The sequence below is a fragment of the Falco rusticolus genome, chromosome 9, assembly GCF_015220075.1.
Source record: "Falco rusticolus isolate bFalRus1 chromosome 9, bFalRus1.pri, whole genome shotgun sequence".
In the NCBI taxonomy this organism is placed as follows: Eukaryota; Metazoa; Chordata; class Aves; order Falconiformes; family Falconidae; genus Falco; species Falco rusticolus.
In genome coordinates this window covers 35,396,519-35,417,790 of record NC_051195.1, presented here as the reverse complement: position 1 = coordinate 35,417,790, position 21,272 = coordinate 35,396,519, and the positions used below count along the sequence as shown (strand labels likewise).

The 21,272-nt window shown below is 48.8% G+C and overlaps 1 protein-coding gene across 3 annotated transcripts in view; it reads left to right on the top strand.

Annotated features, from left to right (window-relative positions):
* The first annotated feature begins 205 nt into the window (after positions 1-205).
* The window catches only part of AFAP1L2 (actin filament associated protein 1 like 2), a 71,182-nt gene continuing 50,115 nt past the window's right edge, over positions 206-21,272 (top strand). The window contains exon 1 of one of the 3 annotated variants that reach the window (XM_037400268.1): positions 206-340. In XM_037400268.1, the coding sequence (XP_037256165.1) occupies positions 325-340 (16 nt within the window). In that variant the 5' untranslated portion in view covers positions 206-324. The remainder of the gene's footprint in view (positions 341-21,272) is intronic. The other 2 variants (XM_037400270.1, XM_037400269.1) reach the window with 2 other exon arrangements.

Sequence of the window (21,272 nt, the reverse complement as noted above, 5' to 3'; positions counted from 1 at the left end):
ACCCCGCTCCCCGCCCGGGCACCGCCAGCCGGGGGGATCCACCCGGCGGGGAGGGGCCGCGCCGCGCCGTGCGGGACAAGCCGCAGGGCCGCTCCCCGCTCCCCGTCCCGCGATCCCAGACGCCCACCCCGGGACCCAGGTCCCCAGGTCCCCGGTCCCCATCCCGGAGCCCCGATCCCGGCCAGCTCCGCGGCTCCGGGGCGGGGCGGGCGGGGCGGGGCGGCCCGGGCCGGCCGGGGGATCCGGCGCCGCCGGAATAAGAGGCTACGGGAGCGCGGCGGCGGAGCGCAGCGCAGCCGGGCAGCGCCGTGTCCCACAGCCCCCATGGATAAATACAAAGGTGAGGTGGGGCGTCACGCGTGCCCCGCACCGGGAGCGCTGCCGTGCCCGCCGCGGGGTTCGGGGAGCCGCGATGGCGGGGACGGGGCGCTGCGGGGTGGCGGACCCGCTGGCGCGGGGCGCGGCGGTTTGCTGTCCCCACGCGTGGGAGAGCGCGGGGGCGGTGTGTTGCGGCGGGTGGGGGGGGCAGCTCCGGAGGCGGTGTTTCCCGAAAGGGGGACCAGGGGTCAGCTGCGGGGGAGGGGGTCCCCGTGAGGGGGACCCGAGCTCGGTGCCGGGGGGGGGATTGTCCCGCGAGTGGGACCGGGCGGTCGGAGCGGGGGTCTAGCTCCGCGGAGGGGGCGGCCAGCAAGTGGGGCGGGAGCCAGAGGCCGGGGGAGGCGAGCTCCGCGCGGGGGGAAGCGGCCCCGCGAGTGGTGCGGGGTGCTGGGGGTTGCGGGGAGGTGGGAGGCAGCTCGGCCCCGCTCCGGGATGCGAAGTCCCCCTGTCCCTGCCCCGGGCACCGGGCGGCGAGGGAGAGGGGAGTTTTGCAGCATCTGCGGATCCGGAGCTTTTTGTGCCACTGAAGAGCAGCGTCGTGTTTCGTTTTCCGCAGCCACCGGCTGTGGCTAACGCTGCCCGCTGCCTCTCTCCTCCCAAATTACCCATTTGCATGGACTTTCCACCCTCCCAGGTTTAACAAGGCACGAAATGGAGAGTCCTGTTTTCTCAATGCGAATAGGTCGGTGGCGAGGGAGAGGGCAGGTGAGCTGCCTCCCTGCTTTCCCTCCGGCAGATGCCATCGGGGCTGGTGGTCACCCACGGCCCGCTTGTTCCCTGCAGTCGATGGCTCTGGCGCTTCCTGCGTGACGCTGCTGGGTCATTGCCACCGAACCTGGTGCATCTTGGCCCTGTGGGCGCACTTGGAAACTTCTCAAACTTCAGTGTTCCTTGCCAGCTGGAGGAGGGAGGGTTTGGGGCGAGGTGCTTGGGCTTGGGGCACTGTGGCGTGTGTGTGGTACTCTGATTTCTGCTACTAAACGGTGTGTAAAAGTCTCCCTTGGAGGAAGTGGATCCAGCACTTCTGTAGCACAGAACAAGCCTCCGGGAAGTGTTACCTGTTGAGAGGAAATGTAGCTCTCCTTCTAACTTCTGCCCTCCTTATGCAGCTTGAACATTTAAGTGGGGAACTTGGTACTAAACAAATATATCCCTGCCTGACCTCATTTGGGCTTGTTACTGTCAAACTGGCAAGGTTTGGCGGGCCCTCAGCAGATGCATTCAAGCTTGTAGCCCTTGTTCTCTAATCCTGCTTTCGCAGGGACTTCATACGTCAAGGTATCATATTGTGTGAAGTTAATTTTTGCCAGGAATGTGTATTTTTTTGACTGTGCAAGCACTTTAGCATTCTGACAGGGCTGGCACTGTGCTGCCTGTTGCATTTTGATCCTTTTCCTCCTTACAACCAATACTTTACGAGCCTGATAAGCACGATAATAACATACTGCAAAAGTGATGTTAAAGATTGTATTGCAAGTCAAATATTGTGTAGCTGTTTGGGTGGGTTTTTCCCTGGCAGGGTCTGTACAATTCTATTTGGTTCCAGTAGCAAAGCAGTAGATTCATTAAGATTCAGTGATGTTTCATATATTGTCTTTTTAAATACGCACACTGCTCCCTCAGAGCAGTGGGGATGTTCTCTGCACATGTGTATTGAATAACGAGCACAACTGATTGCAGAGCCTTGCCAGTTCTTTTTGCATTAGTGGTAGTGCACGGGTGGGAGTAGGGGTGTGTTAATGCGGGTACTGAGGCAGCTGCAGGTGATGGCAACAGTTCATTTTGTGGGTGGGAGGTGTCCCCAGCACGTTGGGGTGGCTGGAGTCACCTGGGGCTGCTGAAGTGGGTGGGAGGAAGGGCTAGGGGAGAACGTGTGGGAGTTGGGAGCCCAGAGGAGCAGGTGGAGAAAGCAGGCAAGTTGTTTATTAGTAAGCACAGGGGATATGTGCAAGTTCTGGTGGGGATATCTTGTTGCTGCCGCAGTTGATGTGAGGAGTCTTCATCCTTGCTACAAGCCAGGCAGAGCACTTGTGCAGGGAAATCCTTTAATGATAGAGAGGGATGGACTCAGAGGGATGTTGAGCAATGAAATGATGTTCTGGGAAGAGGAATTTGACTACAACAACTTTCCTATGTTGCAAGCAACATTATGAAGGTTGCAAGCATCAGCAAACAGCAGCATTTCTTTGCTTTAAACACGGGCAGGGGTGTGCTTTAATCCGAACTCTAACCTGGTGCACACAGGAGGTGTCCCCCCCTGTCCCAAAGGCAGGGTGAAGCAGCTGGGTGCGGTGTGCGAGGCTGGAGCTGGTGGCTGGTGGGGTGGCACCCGTGGAGCAGGGAGAGCTCGGGCTGTTGGACTTGCATGGTGGGAAGTGAAGGAGGGATTGTGAAACTCTCCTGGGAGCGGGTTTCCTTTCCCAGCCTCTGCAAATGGGGTTGCAAGGCCAGATGCATAGGAAGACATTCTCTTGACTCTTGTTAGGCTCTTAAAGCTCTGAAGGATAATCTCAATATATGGCAGGGTTGGCTTTTCTTCTGCCAGGCGACGGTAAGGAGTGTCTTCTGTTGGTGAAGGTGCTGTTTAAAAATCTGCCTCCTCCCTGCGACTTAGGAAGTATGTGGGAGACATGAAGAGCAAGAGACCAAGGGGACAATAGGGAGACCTGCAGACGGTGTGCATGAAGGTGGTCGCTGTACCCACAGCTGTGTAGTGACAAGGACAAAGCCCCTCATTTCTTCCTCCTCCTCTGTTCCCTGCGAGCGCTCTCTCCCTTCTTTCCCATACGTTTGCCTTTGAGATTCGTACAACCATCCTGTCTTGTGCTCCCTGTTACAGTGGCACTGTGGCTTCTTGCCTCCTCCTTGCCCTGCTTGTCAGACATGGCTGGCTGGTCTGTGACCAGCCATCTCAAAATCCTGGGGGGGAAGAGGTGCTAAGCGCACTGTTACTGGTGAGGGGTGTGTTGGTTGCACCCTCACTTACCTGCCACCCCTGTCAAGCCCTCTCAGACCAACCCCTTGTTGCTGCAGCCAGGGGTGATTCCCCTGTGATGCAGCCCCATGTCGTCTGAAATGTCAAGTGATGTGAGCATTGAGATTAGTACTGTATTTTTAGTGTTAGAGCTCTGTAATGGAAATCAGAGTGACTTGCAGCCCAGTTCTTCAAAGAAAAGTGCTTGGCGTTCTTGTTTTACTGCCTCTGAGCACAGACACAAGGTTCAAGTTTCTTATCTGAGGGTCTCCCCGAGCTCTGCAGGGCTTTGGTAGTGTTTGCAGTGCTCTTCCCCAGGAGACAAGCATTGTTCTATCTATGGAGGAGAGTTTGTCTCCTTGACAGAAGTCAACAGTTTAGTATTGATAAGGATTAAAATGCTGGCTTGGTTGAAGGATGAGGTGTCTGCTTGCTAGTTAACATGTTTTAAGTGGGAGGAGAAAGGGGTGTGGGTCTGTTTGGGACTTCAGCACGTGTTCTTTTTAATAAGTTCTGGCAAATACAAGGAAACATGCTTGGGATTAAACTGCAAAGTGGAGACGTGAATGAAAGACCTGAGCCCTGGTAATAATCCGAGGCCCTTTATAAACACTTGCTTATCAGAATCAGAAATGGATTGATTCATATTAACATGATCTGAACTCTATACAAACGTATGTGGTTTCTCCTCAGCTGGTCATCAACACAGCTGTTGTTTAGCTAATTGTCTTGGTGTAATTGGGAGCTGGAGAAAACAGGACAATGTACTGCACTGTACCAAATCAATACAATTTTCAGCTGCTGGGCTGAACCTTCTTTTAAATGCAGGTGAAAATTAATGTCCTGTGTACCCTCATAACCTATATAGTAACTCTCATGTAAGAGTGAACCTGGTTGGTTTTGGAGCATGGAATGGACTCTGCTCGGGCATAGGCAGCAGGAGTGCAGAGTCATTTACCCAGCAAGGATTTAGGAGATGAAACCCTTTTCTGTGGCTGAAACCACAGCCTGCTTCAATTATACATCTACCAAGCCTTCTTACGCACTGTCACCTGTGCCTGTATAATATTTTTGGTCTCCTCTAGCACAGCTGCATTTCTTGTGTAAACAGGGCACCTGAGGATGCTCTGAGTTGAACTGGGTGCACTTGAGCCTCTCCAGACCAGGACAGGTTCACTGTAGATGGTCATGAGGCTGTAGGGATGCTGGCTTTAGCCCCATTAATGAGCAGTGATGGTCCTTGAGGCGGGTGTGTGGCACTGCCAGGCCTGGAGGTGCTCCTTTTGCTACCCCCAGTTTGTCACTGGGCCTTGCTCTGTTTCCTGAGAGTAAGGGGCAGGGATCCATGCAGTGAGGGACAGTGGGAGTAGAACCCCTGTAGCTCTGCAGCTCTGGGGACTGTTCCCTGCCTGTGTCCCTACCAAAACTGCCAGGAGCCCGCTGCTAAAGTTAGATGCCCAAGGGCTCAGAGCTTGTGAGCACTGCTTCTGGAGTGCTCTGGCAAGGCACGAGCTCTTACTTTTTTCTCATGGTGTTGACTAGTGTGTGAGGCAAGCCTTGCTCCCATTCCCCCAGGCACCTTTGCCACTCCCTGCAGCAGCTCTGTGCAGGCTGTGCTGGGAACCAGAGATATCATGTGAATTAGTTTATTGTTTGGGGGTTTCACTGATTGCTTTCATTGAACACCCACAGCCCAGGAACACAAGGAGCATCTATCCAAAAATGCCTGTAATGCTTTTATTTTGGAGCATGGGTGGCTCTTTCAGCTCCTAGCAGCAGTGATGGACTGGGGGCAAGCTGGCAACTGGGCAGCTGACATTGCCTAGGCTCTGCAGGGCTGCGCACCAAAGCACCACAGGCTTTAAAATCTGAATTCAGGGTGCCTGCTCAGCTGCAGCCTTGCTCCACAATGCTTCCATCTCAACATACAGCACATATGAAGGATTTAATGACTTGACCGACTCCTTCAAGATTTTATGGTAAATCCAGAACCTGAACACCAAGCTCACTAACCAGTGGCTATTTCCTTCCTTGCAACTGTCCTGCCTGGATCTAGGGAAATTAGGGATACCGTTCTCTTGAAGTCCTGTAAACTCTAATTTGCTGTACGCTCTGGAAAGGCCGGAGTCATGTAAGGCAGGAAAGCACATCTTCAAGCAATAGCAACCAGAGAGCCTAGAGCTTCTGGGGATATCTTGGGGAACCAAAAACCAGAGGTGCACCTATGATTAAAGATGATGCAGAGCACGTGCACCTAGGACACAGGTGTTCCTCTTTGAAGCTGCCTGCCTGAAGCACAGATCCGGACCCAGCAAGTAAATTGGGATCCTGCAGTCACACAGCCAGTTTGACGACCTGCATGGAGTTGTTTGTTTTGTGTTGGAAGTAGTCATTTGTGCTTTTCTCTCAGGTCAGCAGACAAGACAGACTGGTCCGGTCTGTGCTGCAGACTGTAGGTCAGAGATGGGTCTCACATGGCCTTGCCCCAAGGAGCTGCTGGTGCAAGTGCCAACGCAGTTTCTGGGTTGGAACCACTTACTTGGCTCTGGTTTGGGGGTGGATGGGGAAGTGTCAGTGAACAGGAGAGTTCCCTGGCGGTAAGTAGCTGGGAGAAGGCATTTCCATTGAAAGAGCTATGCTGCAATTTGCAGAGGAGGGGTTAAATTTGGGCACTTCTTGCTCTGTGCTGCAGTGCATGGTAAAACCTTGTGTGAACTGGAAGAATGACTGTAAAAGTTCAAAAAGAAAAATCTGTTTAGAAGTTTTCAGTAGGAAGACGCTGATCTCCTGGTACCCAAAGATCGTGGGTGGTTTTTTGTTTTTTGGGTTTTTTTAGGTTTTAAAAAATAAATAATAAATTCACTTGAATCCAGGGAGCAGAGCTTGAGAAGGAAAAAAAACCAAAAAACCCAAAAAACACCAACCTCCAAAACAAACACAAGTTGCTAAGGGTGGCCAGAAGAGCTGAGCCCTTTGAGTAGCTGCAGCAAAGCAGGGCTGGCACTGTGCCTGCAGGCACCCCTGCTGCGGGGCTGGGCATTGGGTCCGCATCCAGCTTCCCACTCCGGCTGTAGCTGAAAGAGAGAACAACTGGGGCAGAAATCACCGAAAGTAGTTGAACTTGTGGCTGGTGGGCCAGGATGGCTGTGAGAGCAGCTGTCACTGAAGGAGGCGCGAGGCTGGTAATTCCTGCTGGCAGGCAGGGTTTGGCTTACCATCGCCCGTGGAGGTCGGCTGAGGCGGCGCAGGACCCACAGCATAGCAGGGTGCTGCGGGGAGAAGGTGTGGGAAGTGCACTGGTTTGGTCTAAAACTCAAAAGATGAGGGTCAGGACTCACTAAAATATGTTTTGTTTGGGCTTTTTTCTTCCCCCTTGACCTATTGCTTTCTTCGTGGGCAAAATTCCATAGAAAGCATGTCTGAGGATGGTTTGGTGTATGGCAACATTGTCTTTGGTTATTGACTTCCAGACAGAGCTGTTTATATCTCAGACTTACGGGATCAGACTGAAACTCCCACATAGCATAGGGACTTGGCCACCTGCAGTTTAACAAAAGCCAGTATTTTCCACCCTTGGGTGGACTGTGCTCTGTCATGTACGAAGATTTTTCTCGTGTCTTTTTATTCTTTTTCTCTTTTTCCTTTGGATCTGCTTAAGACAAAAGCGTAGTGCAAGGCTTAGAAAAAGCTAGGGAATAGGGATCCACAAGCCTTAGCTGGCAGTTCAGCCTGGGGGCTTCTTATTTCTGAGTGTAGGAATCTCTTCTTGAGACGATCAGGAGCCGCAGCCACCCCCAGCACTGGGGTGGCACACTGGTGTTTTTCACTTGCTTTAGGAGACCAAATATTGTAAAAAATATCTTTAGACTCGCAGTCTTGCTAATAATCAATGGATCTAGACTTTCCAGAGTCGGCACTGAGTTTGGGGTGCAGAGGTGGGCAGCTAAGCAGTTGGCATGCTTTGTAAATAAGTTTGCGTAAGGCTTTGGCAGCAGTGCTTTGAAAGAGGTGAGCCTGAGCCAGGAGGTTCTTGCAGTTCATGCTCAAGTCGTGGCTTGAGCCCTTCCCTCTTGGACTGAGTTAGATGGGGAGCAAGTCTTGGGCTGCTGCAAGGAGGGGATCTCCTCCCTGGAGCCTGCGTGTGCTCTGAGGCAGCCAGCTTAGGCAGGTGGTGAGGGGAAGTTTGTGTGCAGGCTCCTGTGAGCTGAGATAAGGTATCTGCAAAGAAATCTCTGATCCAAAGTTGCTCTGCAGATCTCATCATTGCTATTTATCACTACAAAGTTATGACAGTTATAAAGGCTTGGGAAGAGTAAGCTGGCTCGAAGAGAACATGCATTGCTCAAGGTTTTGTGATGTTGCTAGTGGCTTTAGCTACTACCATGTGAAACATGGAGCTTTCTTCCACTGAGGAATGCGACCAAGTCAGCTGCAGCCTCGCTGATTTGTCATCTCTGTGGAATAAGCCAGTGCATGTGTCTGGTCAGTCCCAGTGCCAAACAGCTCTGACTTCTGGTGGTCCTGCTGTGAACGAGCCAAAATCAGTAGTAATGCAGAGATGCTCTTTGTCGCCAGCAGGGAATAAGTACACAGTTGCAGTAAGGTGGCCACCGCTTGTGATAGCAAAATACCACAGACTTAGGAACTGGGGCTGCCTTTAAAAGCAGACATGTGGCAAGCTCAGACTCCTGCAGCGGCTTGTGACAGCTGGAGGCCATCTGCCCCATCCATCCCATCTGCAGTGTCCTCTCTGTTGCTTGGCTAGGGAGCATGTCCTGGCTCCTCTTTTTAAATCTGGTGTCTTCGAGGATCTTTTGTGTTTTATTACACTCTCTAAAAATGTGCTATGTAGTCCTGAACGGTGAGAACTTCTGCTGTTTTTACTGTCATGCTTCTTCATCGCCCTGGGGTATACAGAATCGGGCAGAAAGCTGGGATTGTAAGGTACAGTTCCACATCTGCTGTAGGTTTGCTTGATCTTGGCAGCTGCTGAAGTATGATAAAGCCTGGCTTCAGAAGAGAACCGCTTAGACTAATTGAGCCCAATTAACAAAGCAGTAGAGGTATCTTTTCCTTGCTGTAGTTAGTTGGGCTGAGGGGTGGGATATCCATCCATCCATCTCACCTAACCACAGCTGGCTTTTCGGTCCCTGTTAGGAATTCGGTATGTTTGCACATAGGTGAAGGCAGCCTTTTGCTGAAAGACAAGCAGAGTGTGAAATTGCATGAGCTAGGTCTGAGTGGAGGTGCAATGCAAAAGCAGGCAAGCCTGGCTGCTGCCTGTGGTCTGGGAGCCATCCTCCCCTGGCCTGAGGCCACTGCAGAGGAGGCTGCACACTGACCAGGGTGGCTTTTGCTCCACTGTCTGCTGCTGCAGGGGTCTGGAGCCTGCTGGGAAGCACAGAGACTACGTGCTTTCTCTCCTGAACTCTTTCAGGCCCATGGGTGCTTTGCCTTGTCTGGGGCATGTTGCACTTGGTGCCTGGGGCTGTAAGCGCAACCAGCGCTGGAGCTGCAGGTGCTTTTGGACTTCAATAACTTCGCTTGTTGTGTTGTGCAAAGTCCCCAGTGAAAGGCCTATGTGACTGTTTTGGGTGAGTTTGGTTTCCTCCACACCCCCATATTAGTGGTCCCCACTTCTGTCTCGCTTCCCTGAGCAGCAGTGTTGGAGCCAATTGTGGTTGTATGTGATGCTCAGCCTATATGTGGTCACGGTATCTTTAAAAGCCAGCGACCTCTGAAACAAGTCATCTCTGCAGAGCAGCTTCTTGTGCACTTTGCCTCCTCCACCCCACCAATTCATCTGGTGCTATCAACTTTGGCTGGTCTGTGAGAAGGCTGTAGGAGAATGTGAGGACTAACTTCTTGTGATGGTCCTAATCAAGTGTTACTGGGCTCTCTCTATAACCTAACTAATTCTAACACTGAGAAATTAATAATGTAAACCCTTTACTGCTAACAAGGACTTGTCTCAGGGCCAAGGTTATATGGGGTAAGGAGCAACCCAAATGTTCTGAGGTTTACAGCGGAGATGTACTCGCCTTAACACAAAATCAGAAGGTCCTGTTTCTTCTTACTGATAGGAACCAGAAGTTAGCTACCACACAGTTCAACAGAGCAACACTTGCAAATGATTTACTCTTGAGTTAAGCATGGTATTATTTTATATAAACACAGGTTCTTATTACTGCTTCAACTTTATCCTATCTTCTCTTCCAGTCACATTGTAGGATCCATGCACAGTGTCTTTCAGCTTGCTCTGATGAGCAGGGCTAGGTGATGATATTATCTAGTTACCTAGATGCTGTGTCACTTTAATTTGCTGTAGTTAGAGCTTTGAAATTGTTCCCCTAGTGAGATGATACTTACTAGGTTTCCTTTCAGGTGCTGAAAGGAATTACTGGCTTGTTTGGTGCTGGTTACCCTAATGCATTACTTGTAGAGAGCCTGTAACTAATTAAAGCATGTCAGGAATGTATCAACGCTTGCAAGCATGGCTTGGATTATATCTGAGTCCATCTGAACTCTAAAGCCTGGTTCTAGGAAAACCCACTGATTTCGTAAATCAGTCTCGAAATGTGTTCGTTACACTAACCTATACTCTTGATTTCTGATATATGTTGTAATTCTGTCTCTGATCCTGATCAACAGCTATTGAGACACTGTTAATGTGGTCTGTCATCTGAGTGCTTGGGTTATGGTAGCTAGTCACGCTTTCAGCTCGGCGGGCTCTTGATTGAGTCACCTATCTATGCCAAAATACTGATCAAATCTATTTGAATGGGTTACGCTGGCTTATACTGAGCCAGCCCAAACTGGCGGTCTGTGAAGCAGAGCAGACCTGGGTGGGGATGCGGTTTGCTCTAAGCCTGTGTCTGTTAGCACTCTGCGCTCGTGAACTTCACTGAATGTAGTTTTCAGATCAGGTTGTTCAAACAGATGCTTTCTGCGTGTAGAAGAGGTCTATTTCTGGAAATTGAAGTGGGAGTTGGCAGGGTGGAGGGAAGTGAAATGGCAATCAAAATTCCCGTACGTTATCCCAAAGGCTGAATTCCCATGTCTGGCTAAGAGGGGAAACAAATGCTTTCTAGACCCAGGAGGCTCAACATTCCCCAAACCAGAGTGATTTATTTTTAATTCTGATAGTTCGCTGGAGCTTTCAAACCAAAAGAGCAATGACAGTTTTATTGTACTGCTTAGAAATAAACGCAGGAGCTCTGGGCAGTGCTGAGGCTGGGAATGGTGGGGTGCTGTAGGAAGGGATTACCAGGATGCCTGGCAGTCGGGCATCCCCACCAGCACAGGTGGGTGCTGGGGCAGCACCCAGAGGCAAGGTTTGGCTGTGGATGAAATTGTATTGAACAGCACGGGATTTCACATTCACGTTTCCTTGGCCTGGCTGCGTCAGCCTTCCTTCAATTCTTTGGCTGAAATAATGACATCCCCCTAAGGTTATGTGCTGGGTTTTTTTTTTTCATTTGCTGCTGGTATAATTCCAGCTATGGTGAGTTTTTTTTTATTTTTGTGGTGGTCAGTTACAAATCCCGCAGGAATGTCAAAGGCATGGGGACCAACAGGAGCACAGGCAGGTGTTGAGCACAGAGAATGGTACTTGTGTAAGAGGGTTTGAAGATCATACATAGGGTGTCCTATTAGTGCTGTGCGTGTAATAAAGTGGAGTCTCCTTGCAGTTAATGTAAGTTGTTTGCTGTCTCTGAAACTAGTGTTACTCCAAAACCAGGATGAGAACCAGGGACTATCGCATACCACTTGCAGATCACATGTTCTTGCATCAGTTTGCTGTTTGGTGTCTCCATTAAGAAATGTGTAGGTCTGGAGGCTACTCCAGTGCTTTCTTTAAGGTATTCTTATAACATTTAACTCAGGGCAGACAACCTCACACAGACAGCCCTTATTAGCTACAAAATCTTTGCAGTTTGCTTTTGTTCCCATGCTGGATTGAGTTTTTTGTTGGAAATGCTCTGTTTTCAGCATATGTTCTTGTTTTTCCTGATAAACATGAATGTGTGTTGGCCCATGTTTAGAGGAGGTGGGAAGGGCCAAAATAACTCCTGGTGCCATTCCAGCATAGTCAATGGGCTGACCACAAGGATCAGGCTGGATCTAAGTTTTAAATAAGGTTTACTACAAGTTTTACCAATTTTTATTGATACATTACTTAACCATATTTCTAGTGCAGTTGATAAAAGATGCCTTTGACATGCCGGGACATCTACATTTAACGTGACAAAAGCTGACTTGTGGTAGAGGAGGAATGCAGAGCTGGCAACTCCTTAGCCAAAGAGAAATGTTAACAGTTCCGGGCGCTAATAGCACGGATGCGGCTGACCCTTACTCCAGACAATTATTTGGACCGTGAAAGACGAGGAGGCTCTACCACACTGGAGACACGCTTTATGGAAATGCAGCCAAATCATCTGTGGGCGCTTCAGGGCTGAGGGCCCCTGGTGTTCAGGGCTTTGGAGCTGGTAGTCGAGCCTGCACCAAAGCACAGGCCCCAGCAGTCCATGACATCCTCAACTTCTCTAATGCTTTGGGCTGAAGCCTCTTCAGCTGCTGAAAAACGGTGCTCCTGAGAGTGTTTGCTAATCTCATATTCTGGGTTGGAATTTCAAATCTTTCAACCCGTGATTTTAAGATTGCCTTGCCTCGTTCATACATTTGGTTTTTTGCCTGTTATTCCCAAATGTGCAAACTTGCTCTGCCGTAGTACAGGCAGAAGACAGTAAAATATTCTGTTTTGAATATATAAAGGGAGCTGCTGCTTAGCACAAACAGAGCTGGCTTCTAGATGAAAGAGCCAAATGCCAAGCTGTTGTGTTTCAATTTGAGCAGGAGAAGCTTTGATCTGGAGGAGATGACTCAGTCAGTAGCAGGGAACAATACTTTATAGTGAGTTTAGAAATAACACCCCAAGATTTGGGCTGTGATGGCTTTGACGTGTCAGTCATAGTGTATATTATGTGAAAATTAAAACCATAACATCTGAAATGAAGTGTAGAGGCTTTTCTGAAAAGAGAAAAACCACTTCTGATGTTGGTTGCCAAGAGTTTTCCTGAAGCCAGAAAGAATTGGGGGTGGGGGATTCCTATCGAGATAGGAATAATGAGCAATGTGGACAAACCACGAAGGGGAAAGACTTCCTGCAGCACAGCTCAAGCCAGAGGTGGAACCAGGATGAAAAGTGGGATCTCCTGGCCCCAGGGCAAGGCTCCATGTGTGCTGCCTTCTCTTCACCCTGACTCAGTGTGTCCCCTCTGTCACCCACCGCTCGCAGCACTCTGGATGGGAAGGCAGATGCGATCAGAGCCTGCTCGGTCACGGGGTTGGCTCCAGTTGCATGGAGCAGGGATGGCCAGCTTCTCGCTACTGAGCTGCTTTTATCTGGAGCCAGGTGTCCAGACCCAGGTCAATGCAGCTGTGTTTTGTGGCACCGCTGCAGACTAAATAAACACAGCTGGACCTGGTCTGGGTCTCAGCACCTGCCGCAGCACATCTGTAGAGCGAGCTGTGTGATTTGGTTGGTGTGCTGTGTGGCCAGGATCCTGGGGATGTGGTGAAACACATCTGGCTTGATGCAGCAAGCTGTTGGCAATTTCCAGGACTAAAAGAAAGTGTCACTGGGGTTCATTATTTCTGTGGCTTTATTCTACATTCAGCCACTGACCTACATTTTGTTCTGTGTTACTGTCCTCTGTATACGGAGAGGGCCTCGGAACATTTCTTTGTTCTTTTTGGTGGCTGTGTGCACTAGGCAATGGAGACTTCTTTGGCACAGTCATCTTGTGAAGTATCCTGCTATCTAACTGTTTATTTCTGCTAAGAAGGATGGCCCAGCCCTCAGCCTTACAGTCCTACCTCCCTGCCTGCACTATCTATGGCACTCATTCTCCTTCTCGCCAGCAGGCAGCTACTGGCTTTTTACCATGTTATTTTGCTGCTGGCTTGGCTCACTGACAGACTGTGCAGCAATGGGAGCAGGAGCATTTTACTGGGGAGAGGGACCAGTCCATTGGTTAACAAAACATTGTCAAGTGGGCTCACTTGGAATGTTGGAGATGTTCAGGTCCTTCAGAGATGCCTGTTGGCAACTGTGTCCCTACTCTGTGTTGTAGCCCTGGTCACACAATTTGTTACAAAACAGTAGTCTGATTAGGTGGTCCAAGCTAGGCAGGTGTAGAGGTGATGAAATTAGAGAGGGGAAAGATCCTTCAAGTCATCTAGTTTATCCCATGTTCCAGAAAGCATGCATCTCCCTACTTAAATGTGGTGTATTGCCATTGAAGTGACTTGCTTCCTTTATCTCGGGATTATTTCATGGACTGTAAGGTCTCATTACTCTTATGGATATGATGTATAAAGGCATCAAATTATTAGTATCCGATGTATATAATGGAGAACTAAGATAATTTCTTTCTTGGCATGGCATAAAAAGGCCATTTTTGCTGATGCCGAAGGACAGCCAGTGCTGTGATGTGAGAACTGGAGAAAGTGTGTCTGTACCACGGGATGCACTGAGGATGCAGCCACCCACATCGCATGCTGTCACCAAATCAAAACCATTCTGGCTCTGAGTCTCACGGCCAGCCTGTGCTTGGCAGGCAGCTGCTGTCCTCCTGCAATGTCACCGTGCAACTGGTCAGCTTGTGCCTGTGTGAGTGCAGAGGTTGTGCTTGGGGATAGTTCAGAAGCTCAAGGCTTGCAAACAGAAAGTGGAGAGAGTGTGGTTGGAGGGAAGCAAGGTGCAGGCAGGCAGCAGGGACTACTCGCGTTGTGGCTGGGAGGGCTCTCTTTCTCGCTGCAGCTGGTGGGCAAATGCCCACCTCTGGCAGGGTGTGTGAGTGAGGGGCTGACCTCTAGCTGGTACAGAGCAGGGCTGATGGATTGCATCCATTCCTCGAGAGGAAGGGACAGGGTCACAGGTGCTTTCACCCTGGGGGTGCATGGGAGGGAGATGGAACCTGCTGTCCACCCTACAACAGAGGGCTGAGAGCTCCCAGATGTCACCAAACCTGTCTCTTCCTTTTTGCAACTTCCCTTTGTACATACCATTATCATGGTCTGTCTTGCTGATGCATTTCCAGGAACAACTACCACTTTCAAAGTCCTGCAGAGATGGGGAAAGTTCTTTCTATGAAGTCTTGTGGAACAGGTGATTGCATTATTTCTTGTTTTAAACAGTTTTACTGCGACCGTAGCTCCCCTGCCATAGAGAGCACTCCTTCAGCCCAAGAATCTTTCTTTTAGGTTATGTCTTCCCCTAAATCCCAATCTTTTTCAACAGAATAGTTTTCAATGTATTTTTACTGACCCTTTACTATTCAACTCCAAAGGGACTTTGAGAATTCTCCACCCCAGCCTCCTGCTCGGAGCAGGCCCAACACTGAACTCAGACCAGGTTGCCTGGGGATTTGTCCTGTCAGGTCTTGGAAACATCAGAGGACAGACTTGCCGCAACAAATTTTTTTTCCTCGTGTATCCATTTGGCACATCCCTGTTTCAATTTATGTCTGCTTCCTCTCCCACTTCTCTGAAGAGTTGGGTCATCTTGTTAGTGTCCTCACAGGTGTTGGAGGGCTGCTCTTAGCCCTTCTCCAGACTGTGTAAGCCGTGCTCATCTGCCACTTGTGCCCTCCTGCTTTGTCTCAACTCCTTGGTGTGCAGGATTGGACGCTGCTCATGCAGCTGTGGATGTTGTAGCCTTTCCTACAACTTTCTCGAGTCACTTATCAGGGCAGCTTTTGTATTAGTGTTGAACAAAATGCTGATTTGACAAGAAATCTGAGCCTTGCTCAGCCGGGAATTGTACTTGTTGCCTATGCTTGGACGGCTGAAATTTGGGAGGTAGGTGTGAATATATATTAGATAGGGAGGGAGGATGGGAGGAAGAGTGTTAGGTGAATTTAGCCTGTTCTCTGACTAGTATTTACAGACGGGAACAACATTGTAATTGAGCTTTTAAACCTTAATCTACAGAAGTGCTGAAGTATTTCTGCTAACTCTAATATGTGACCACTGACTCTGGTAGAGGCTTGCAAGGTTTCTTGGGTTAGAGTTAGCATAAAGGTGGAACATAAGTTCAGTGAAGCTGGAAAGAAAAAGAAGGGATATTGCAGGGATGCAAAAGGGATTATGTTTGGTTGTGTCAATGGAGATGGAGACAGAGCTAAATTGACCATGACATAGAAGCAAATGAGAGCCTGATGGACTTGAAAACACATTGCAGTTTTGGCTAATCCCAAACAACCGTCCAGCAGTACGTAGCATGGCAGTACAGGTGTATTCCTAGTTTCTGGTGGTGCTTTTGATATTCCTGTGCTTCAGTTTACTCCTGTCTTGAATGCATAGCATTGCCTTTACTATAAAGCAGTTCGGGGCTGGGAAAGGCTTTACCCAGTGGCACCACTTGAATGTTAAAGGAAAAGTGTTTTCTTGTGAGTAGCACTGGCAATGTGTACGTTAGCAAAGACATTAGGAATGTGGGCTCCAGTCCGCCAGGAAACGGCCAAAAGGACCTAACCAGAGGTGTTATCAGAGTGACACCTCTGGGAGCTCATCATCTCTTGACAGAAACAGCCCTGTCTATTGAGTGCACGCACACAGTGAGAATACTCATCTACAGCTATAAAGCCTTTGCAATCAGTTGGGTTTTTTTTGAACAACTTCTAGATATCATGAAAGTGATCCCCATGAATTATAAATAGTAGTAAATGCACCTGAAAACTTGGGTGCCATAATGGTTATTAACTACTCCTAATGTATGTTGTAACAAAATGTGACTTCAGTCCAGAATTGATGGTTATCCTCAAAGCTATAGGTGTGTCCAATACTGCAGTATTGTCAGGGAGGTCTCTTTTAGATTGATGTGATAAACATTCTATCAGAAACCAAAACAAGTCTGTAGAAATTTCCACTTGCAGCAAAGGCCATAATTTTTAAGTATAGGGCAAAGATGATAAATCCAGCAGGGAACAAGGAAGTCATGTAGCAACTGCAAAAGATCCAAACATATGGAAAATTCAATTCTATGGAGAATTAAGTCACTATTATGTAATCAGGATCAATGGAAATGAGCTGATGTCAGTATTGGACTGGCTTAATGCATGGATGGAAAATTGTGTGCTTTCAGAGAGACCTACTAATAGGAGTGGAAGCTCCACGCACACTGCGGTTCCATTAACTGTTAGGGTTTTTTTACCTAGGAGGGGCCTGATCCAGACCCAGCAGAGGTAAATAGGGTTTCTGCCAATCTGAAACTGATTTGGGGTCTGAATCTAAAAGATCTGTGGAAGATGGCAAATGGTGAGAGCCTGCGATGAACACCTACCTCATACTGGTGGTTCAGGGTGAAATATCCCTTTCTTTCCATCTCTCTGAGCCTTTTACACTACAGGTTACTTGCTCATCTCCAGGTGGAGCTACAGTGGATCAGCAGCCTTGAAAAGCCCCTGCCCAGGTAGGGATTTCCTTCCCAAACCTGTAGCTGCAGACTGGAAGAGGCTGTACTTGGCACCAGGAGGGAGGGGTGTCCCCTGTGCCCAGGGCATAGAGACTCCAGCAGTGCTGCGCGCTGAGAGTGTTGCAAAAGCACCCAGAGACCTTCCTAGCCGCCTTATAGCGTGACTGTGATCCTGTGAGACAAGAGCATGCGGTAGGGAAGGGATGTAGAGCGGCAGAAAAGCCTCTGGAGCTGCATGAGGTGTCCTGGAGGAGGGCATGTAGCCAAGGCACCCATGCAGGTCCTGTGCTTGATTCTTTCTTGTGACAGGGCTTGGTAGCAGCAGTCTTGTAGCTTGTTGCTGAAAATAAGCCATCATCAGCCTGGGAGCTGTGCAGGAAACACCAGAGCATGCTCTTTGGAGTGAGCACACTCTAGCAGATGTTACTGGAGGCTTGGCCTTGAGGAAGGGTGGCAGCAATGCATAGCTCAAGGTATGCATGTGTATGCTCTGGCTAGTGTAAAGGAATTGACAGCACAGAAGTACACTGTGTCACAGAACCTCCCTCCTGGAAGAGCTGCTTGGGTTCAGCACAACTTAGAGCAGTCTTCCTTTGGCCACTGGCTGTTGGGCACTTTGCTCCTGAGAATCCAGCCAAGCATTCTTCCTACTGTTGTGAAATCCAGGAGGAGGTTTCGGGGGTTTCTAGGGTGCAGGTTAGGACTTTGTTTGTTTGTTTGGCTGTCTTTGTGTTTGTGGGAGTCTTGGGGTTTAGGTTTTTTGGTGTGGTGGTGTCTTGGGTGGGGGTTTTTTTGCTGGTTTGTAAGTGAGGATAATGGGGAGAACATAGCATGTAATGGTTTAGTGAGAGTTTTACGCTCTGGGTACCTTGGGGACCGAGATAGTGATCAGGGCACAGCACTGTGGCTTACTGAAGGTGCATTTTAGTGATGAGCATCAGTCATATATTGAAAAGGAAGGAACTTCTGGGGGGAAGCAGCAGGCTTCATACGGAATAGGCTTGATATTCTGGAGTGTTACTGTGTAAGAAAACATGCCTCCGAATCAACAAATTGGGGGGGGGAAATGTCAGTGGATGGAGCTGTCACTGAAGTGGGTGTGTGGGTGGCTTTGAATTAACAGATGCCAGAGGTGGGGAGAGAGTAATGAGAGAAGAAGGGATGGGTTAGTCTGACCTTCAACAGTTTCCAGTGAGAGCCTGAAGGGAGTGGGCGAAGTGAGTGTGAGGTCTCTAAGGGTGTTGTCGCAGGAGAGGACCTGAGTTGCTAAACACCTCACGCCCACTGGAAAGGGGAGCTGCCGACATGCCCTTAGCTCTTCCCACAGCCAGGCACTCCTGCTGCTTGCTCTATCCTTGCTCTGACAGCCAACCCCCCCCCTGGCTGATTCACCTGGCCAGCCTAGTAGCAGGGAGAAAAAGAAAAACAAAATCCAAACAAAAAACCCACAGAAAGCAACCCAATGAAACTATTTTGTTGCTGTGTGTGTCTACCCCTGAATTACAATTGATATGGCTCGGTGCAGGGTGTGCTGGGTACCATAACCAGTGCAAGGGAGGAGTGAAAGTAAGTAGCCAAAGGCAGGGAGAAGGAAAGAAGAGCACAGGGGTCTCATTAGCTCTGTTGGTTCCTCATTTGGAAAGTTTCTGGGTCCCTGAAATAACCTTGATGTTTCCCAAAGTGAACTTACGGAAAAGTATATGGAGGGGGCTATGACATGAAGAGAACAGACAGACTTATCTTCAGTTCCTTAGACAATTCTTCCCTATTTCTAGTAAGCCTGTTCAGTTTAACTGGAGAAACACTTTCTGTGCTATGGAATAATAGCTCTTAAAATGGTGCTAGAGAGGTGAAGGCACCCTTGACTCTGTGAGCAGTGTTAAAATGATTGCTTCTGCTTCCTGCCCTGCAACTGTGCAGATCCCTTGAAAGTTAGCCAGTGTCTTTCCTGAGAAACAGCTGCTTAGAAATTTGGGAGGAAAAATATTTTATTCCTTGCATTCTGGCGGATTTGAGCCTCACCAGCTGGTTGAGAAGCTTGCCAAGGCTCCACATGGTTGTGGAAACGTACAGTAACTGGGCATAAGTAGCTCTAAGCCCTCCTTGGACTTAAGGTTGAAAATGTCTTAATGCTGGGAAGCTGTCGAATGTCTCTTTCAAAGCAGAAATAAATCAGAAGGGAATTGCTGTCTTTGCCAAGAAATAAACTTCGTCCTGGGGAATTTGCTGTCCCTGTTTCCACAGCACCTCTCAGGCTGTGCCTGTTGGCTGGAGCTGTCCAGGCCCTCCGAGGCCCTCCTGCTGTTAATGTCTGTGTCTGAAATACAATATTCAACCTAAAACCCCGGTTCTTAAACTGGATTTTTTTTTTTGACTGATTGTATCTGTAACTTGTGTTATTTCAATCTGAGGACCAGGCTCTCTGTGTCGAGGAAAGCTTATCGCTGATTTCAAGGAAATCTTCTAGTTGTAGCAGGCTGGGTTAAACAAGGAGAGGCAGACATATTTCTGTCAAAATGACTTTGCTCTAACCAATGCCATTTCTGACTGTTTTTGTTTTTTCTTTTTTACCCTGAGTAAACCACACTGATTTGCTTCTCTCAACTCCTTTCCCACCCACAACATGGAGAAAAGTCTATATGAATATTTTGTTTGACTGCTGTAAAGCAAGTATTTTGTTTGCTGTAAATTGAAAAGAAATATGTTTGTCCCAGTCCTAAAGCCTATCTCTGGATGGAAAACTAGATGTTCCCTGGCTTAGGATGCGGTAGCGGTACTCAGCCACAGGGACAGCCTTGTCCAGCTCAAATGTGTGCCCAGGCTGGGATGTTATGGTCCAGGGGGATGGGTGGGCTTGTAGATAAGTAAAGAACTGGCTGGATTTTGGGGCTAATGAAGAAAAAGGTTGCGATTTGTTCTCCGCCTGAACTCCTGCCTTCAGGGTGTGTGGGGAGGGCCCTTGCCTGCAGGGGACGGTTGAAGGCTATGTGGGCTGATTTTAGTCTTTTTTGTGAGTTCTGTGTACACATTCTATCTGCCAAAGATGCTCTTGTAGCCAGGAGCTGCCTGTGTGTGGCTTTTGCAATGGGATAAAAGCTGTAGGTGTTGCCAGTGTAGTAAGGGCTCTCCAGGTAGACTTCCCCTGTCTGGCTGGAATAGGTCAGTGTACTTGTAGCAACCCTGACTGCTGGTGAAACTCAGATCAAGGTTTCTTTGATGTAGAGTGAATTGTTCTCTTGGGATGGAGTTCAGGCTGCAGGAGGCCAAGAGCCCAAGACTTTAACAAAGCAGCATCAACCTATTTGTATTTTTTCTTTGTATACACTATACAAAATTTCTGAACAAGATGTTCTTCTAACCCTATGAAAAGAAAGGCCAAGAGGAAGCGTGATGCACTAGTGGGAGGCATTCAGATGCTGCTGAAATGGCGTGATGTAACTTGAAACGGTGCCAATGTTTCCACTGTAAATGGAATGCAGGTGAATGCCGATTAAAATGAGCCCGCACAATATCTGTCTGCTGCATCTGTTGTTTGGTTTAAGGTAGCATCTAGAAATACAGGTGAGGGAACCAGATTCTGTCCATCTGGTGATATACGAGTGTTCTTATCTCTGTATTTTCATCCTGAAACAGAAACCCAAACAAACCACAGATATGCAATGTTACTTGCTCTAAATAACTGTAAAGAACCCTAAACACACATTACTACTTATGTTTAGTTTTTGATGAGTAGACAGCTTGGGGAAACGTTAGCTTTATTTATTACACCCTGTCATCTTAGTCTTGATGTGTATAAAACTCTGATAACTGGCTTGGTGACTGAGGGGAGAGCAGTGAATGTTATTGACTTTATTAAGGCTGTCAACATTCTCCCGTAACATCCTCCTAGGCAAACCGATTAAGCACAGGCTACAGAAGTGGACAGTGAGGTGAGGCGAGGCAAAAACTGGTGGAACTGTGATGCTCAGTGGGTTGTGACTGGAGGCCAGTCACTAATGGTGTGCCCCAGGGGTTGATACTGGCGCAAACACTGTTCAACATCTTCATTAATGACCTAGCTGAGGGGCAGAGTACATCTTCTCCCAGTTTTGTGTTATCTATAGAACTGCTGGAGTTGTTCATACACCAGATGGTGGTTCTGCTGTTAGGAAGGACCTCACTAGCCTGAAGGAATGAGGCAACAGGGATCTCCTGAAGTTCAAGAAAGAAGGGCAAAGCCCTGCCCTTGGCGGGGGGAGGGGGGGGAGGGATAAGCCCAGGCACCTGTACGTACTGGGGCCAACCGGCTGAAAGCAGCTTTGTAGGAGAAAAAACCCAAACCCGGGGGTCCTGGTGGACACAAAGTTGAACATGAGCCAGCAATGTGCCCTTGTGGCAACAGGTCAACAGCCTCTGGGGCTGCATTAGGCAGAGTGTTGCCAGCAGGTCAAGGGAGGTGGT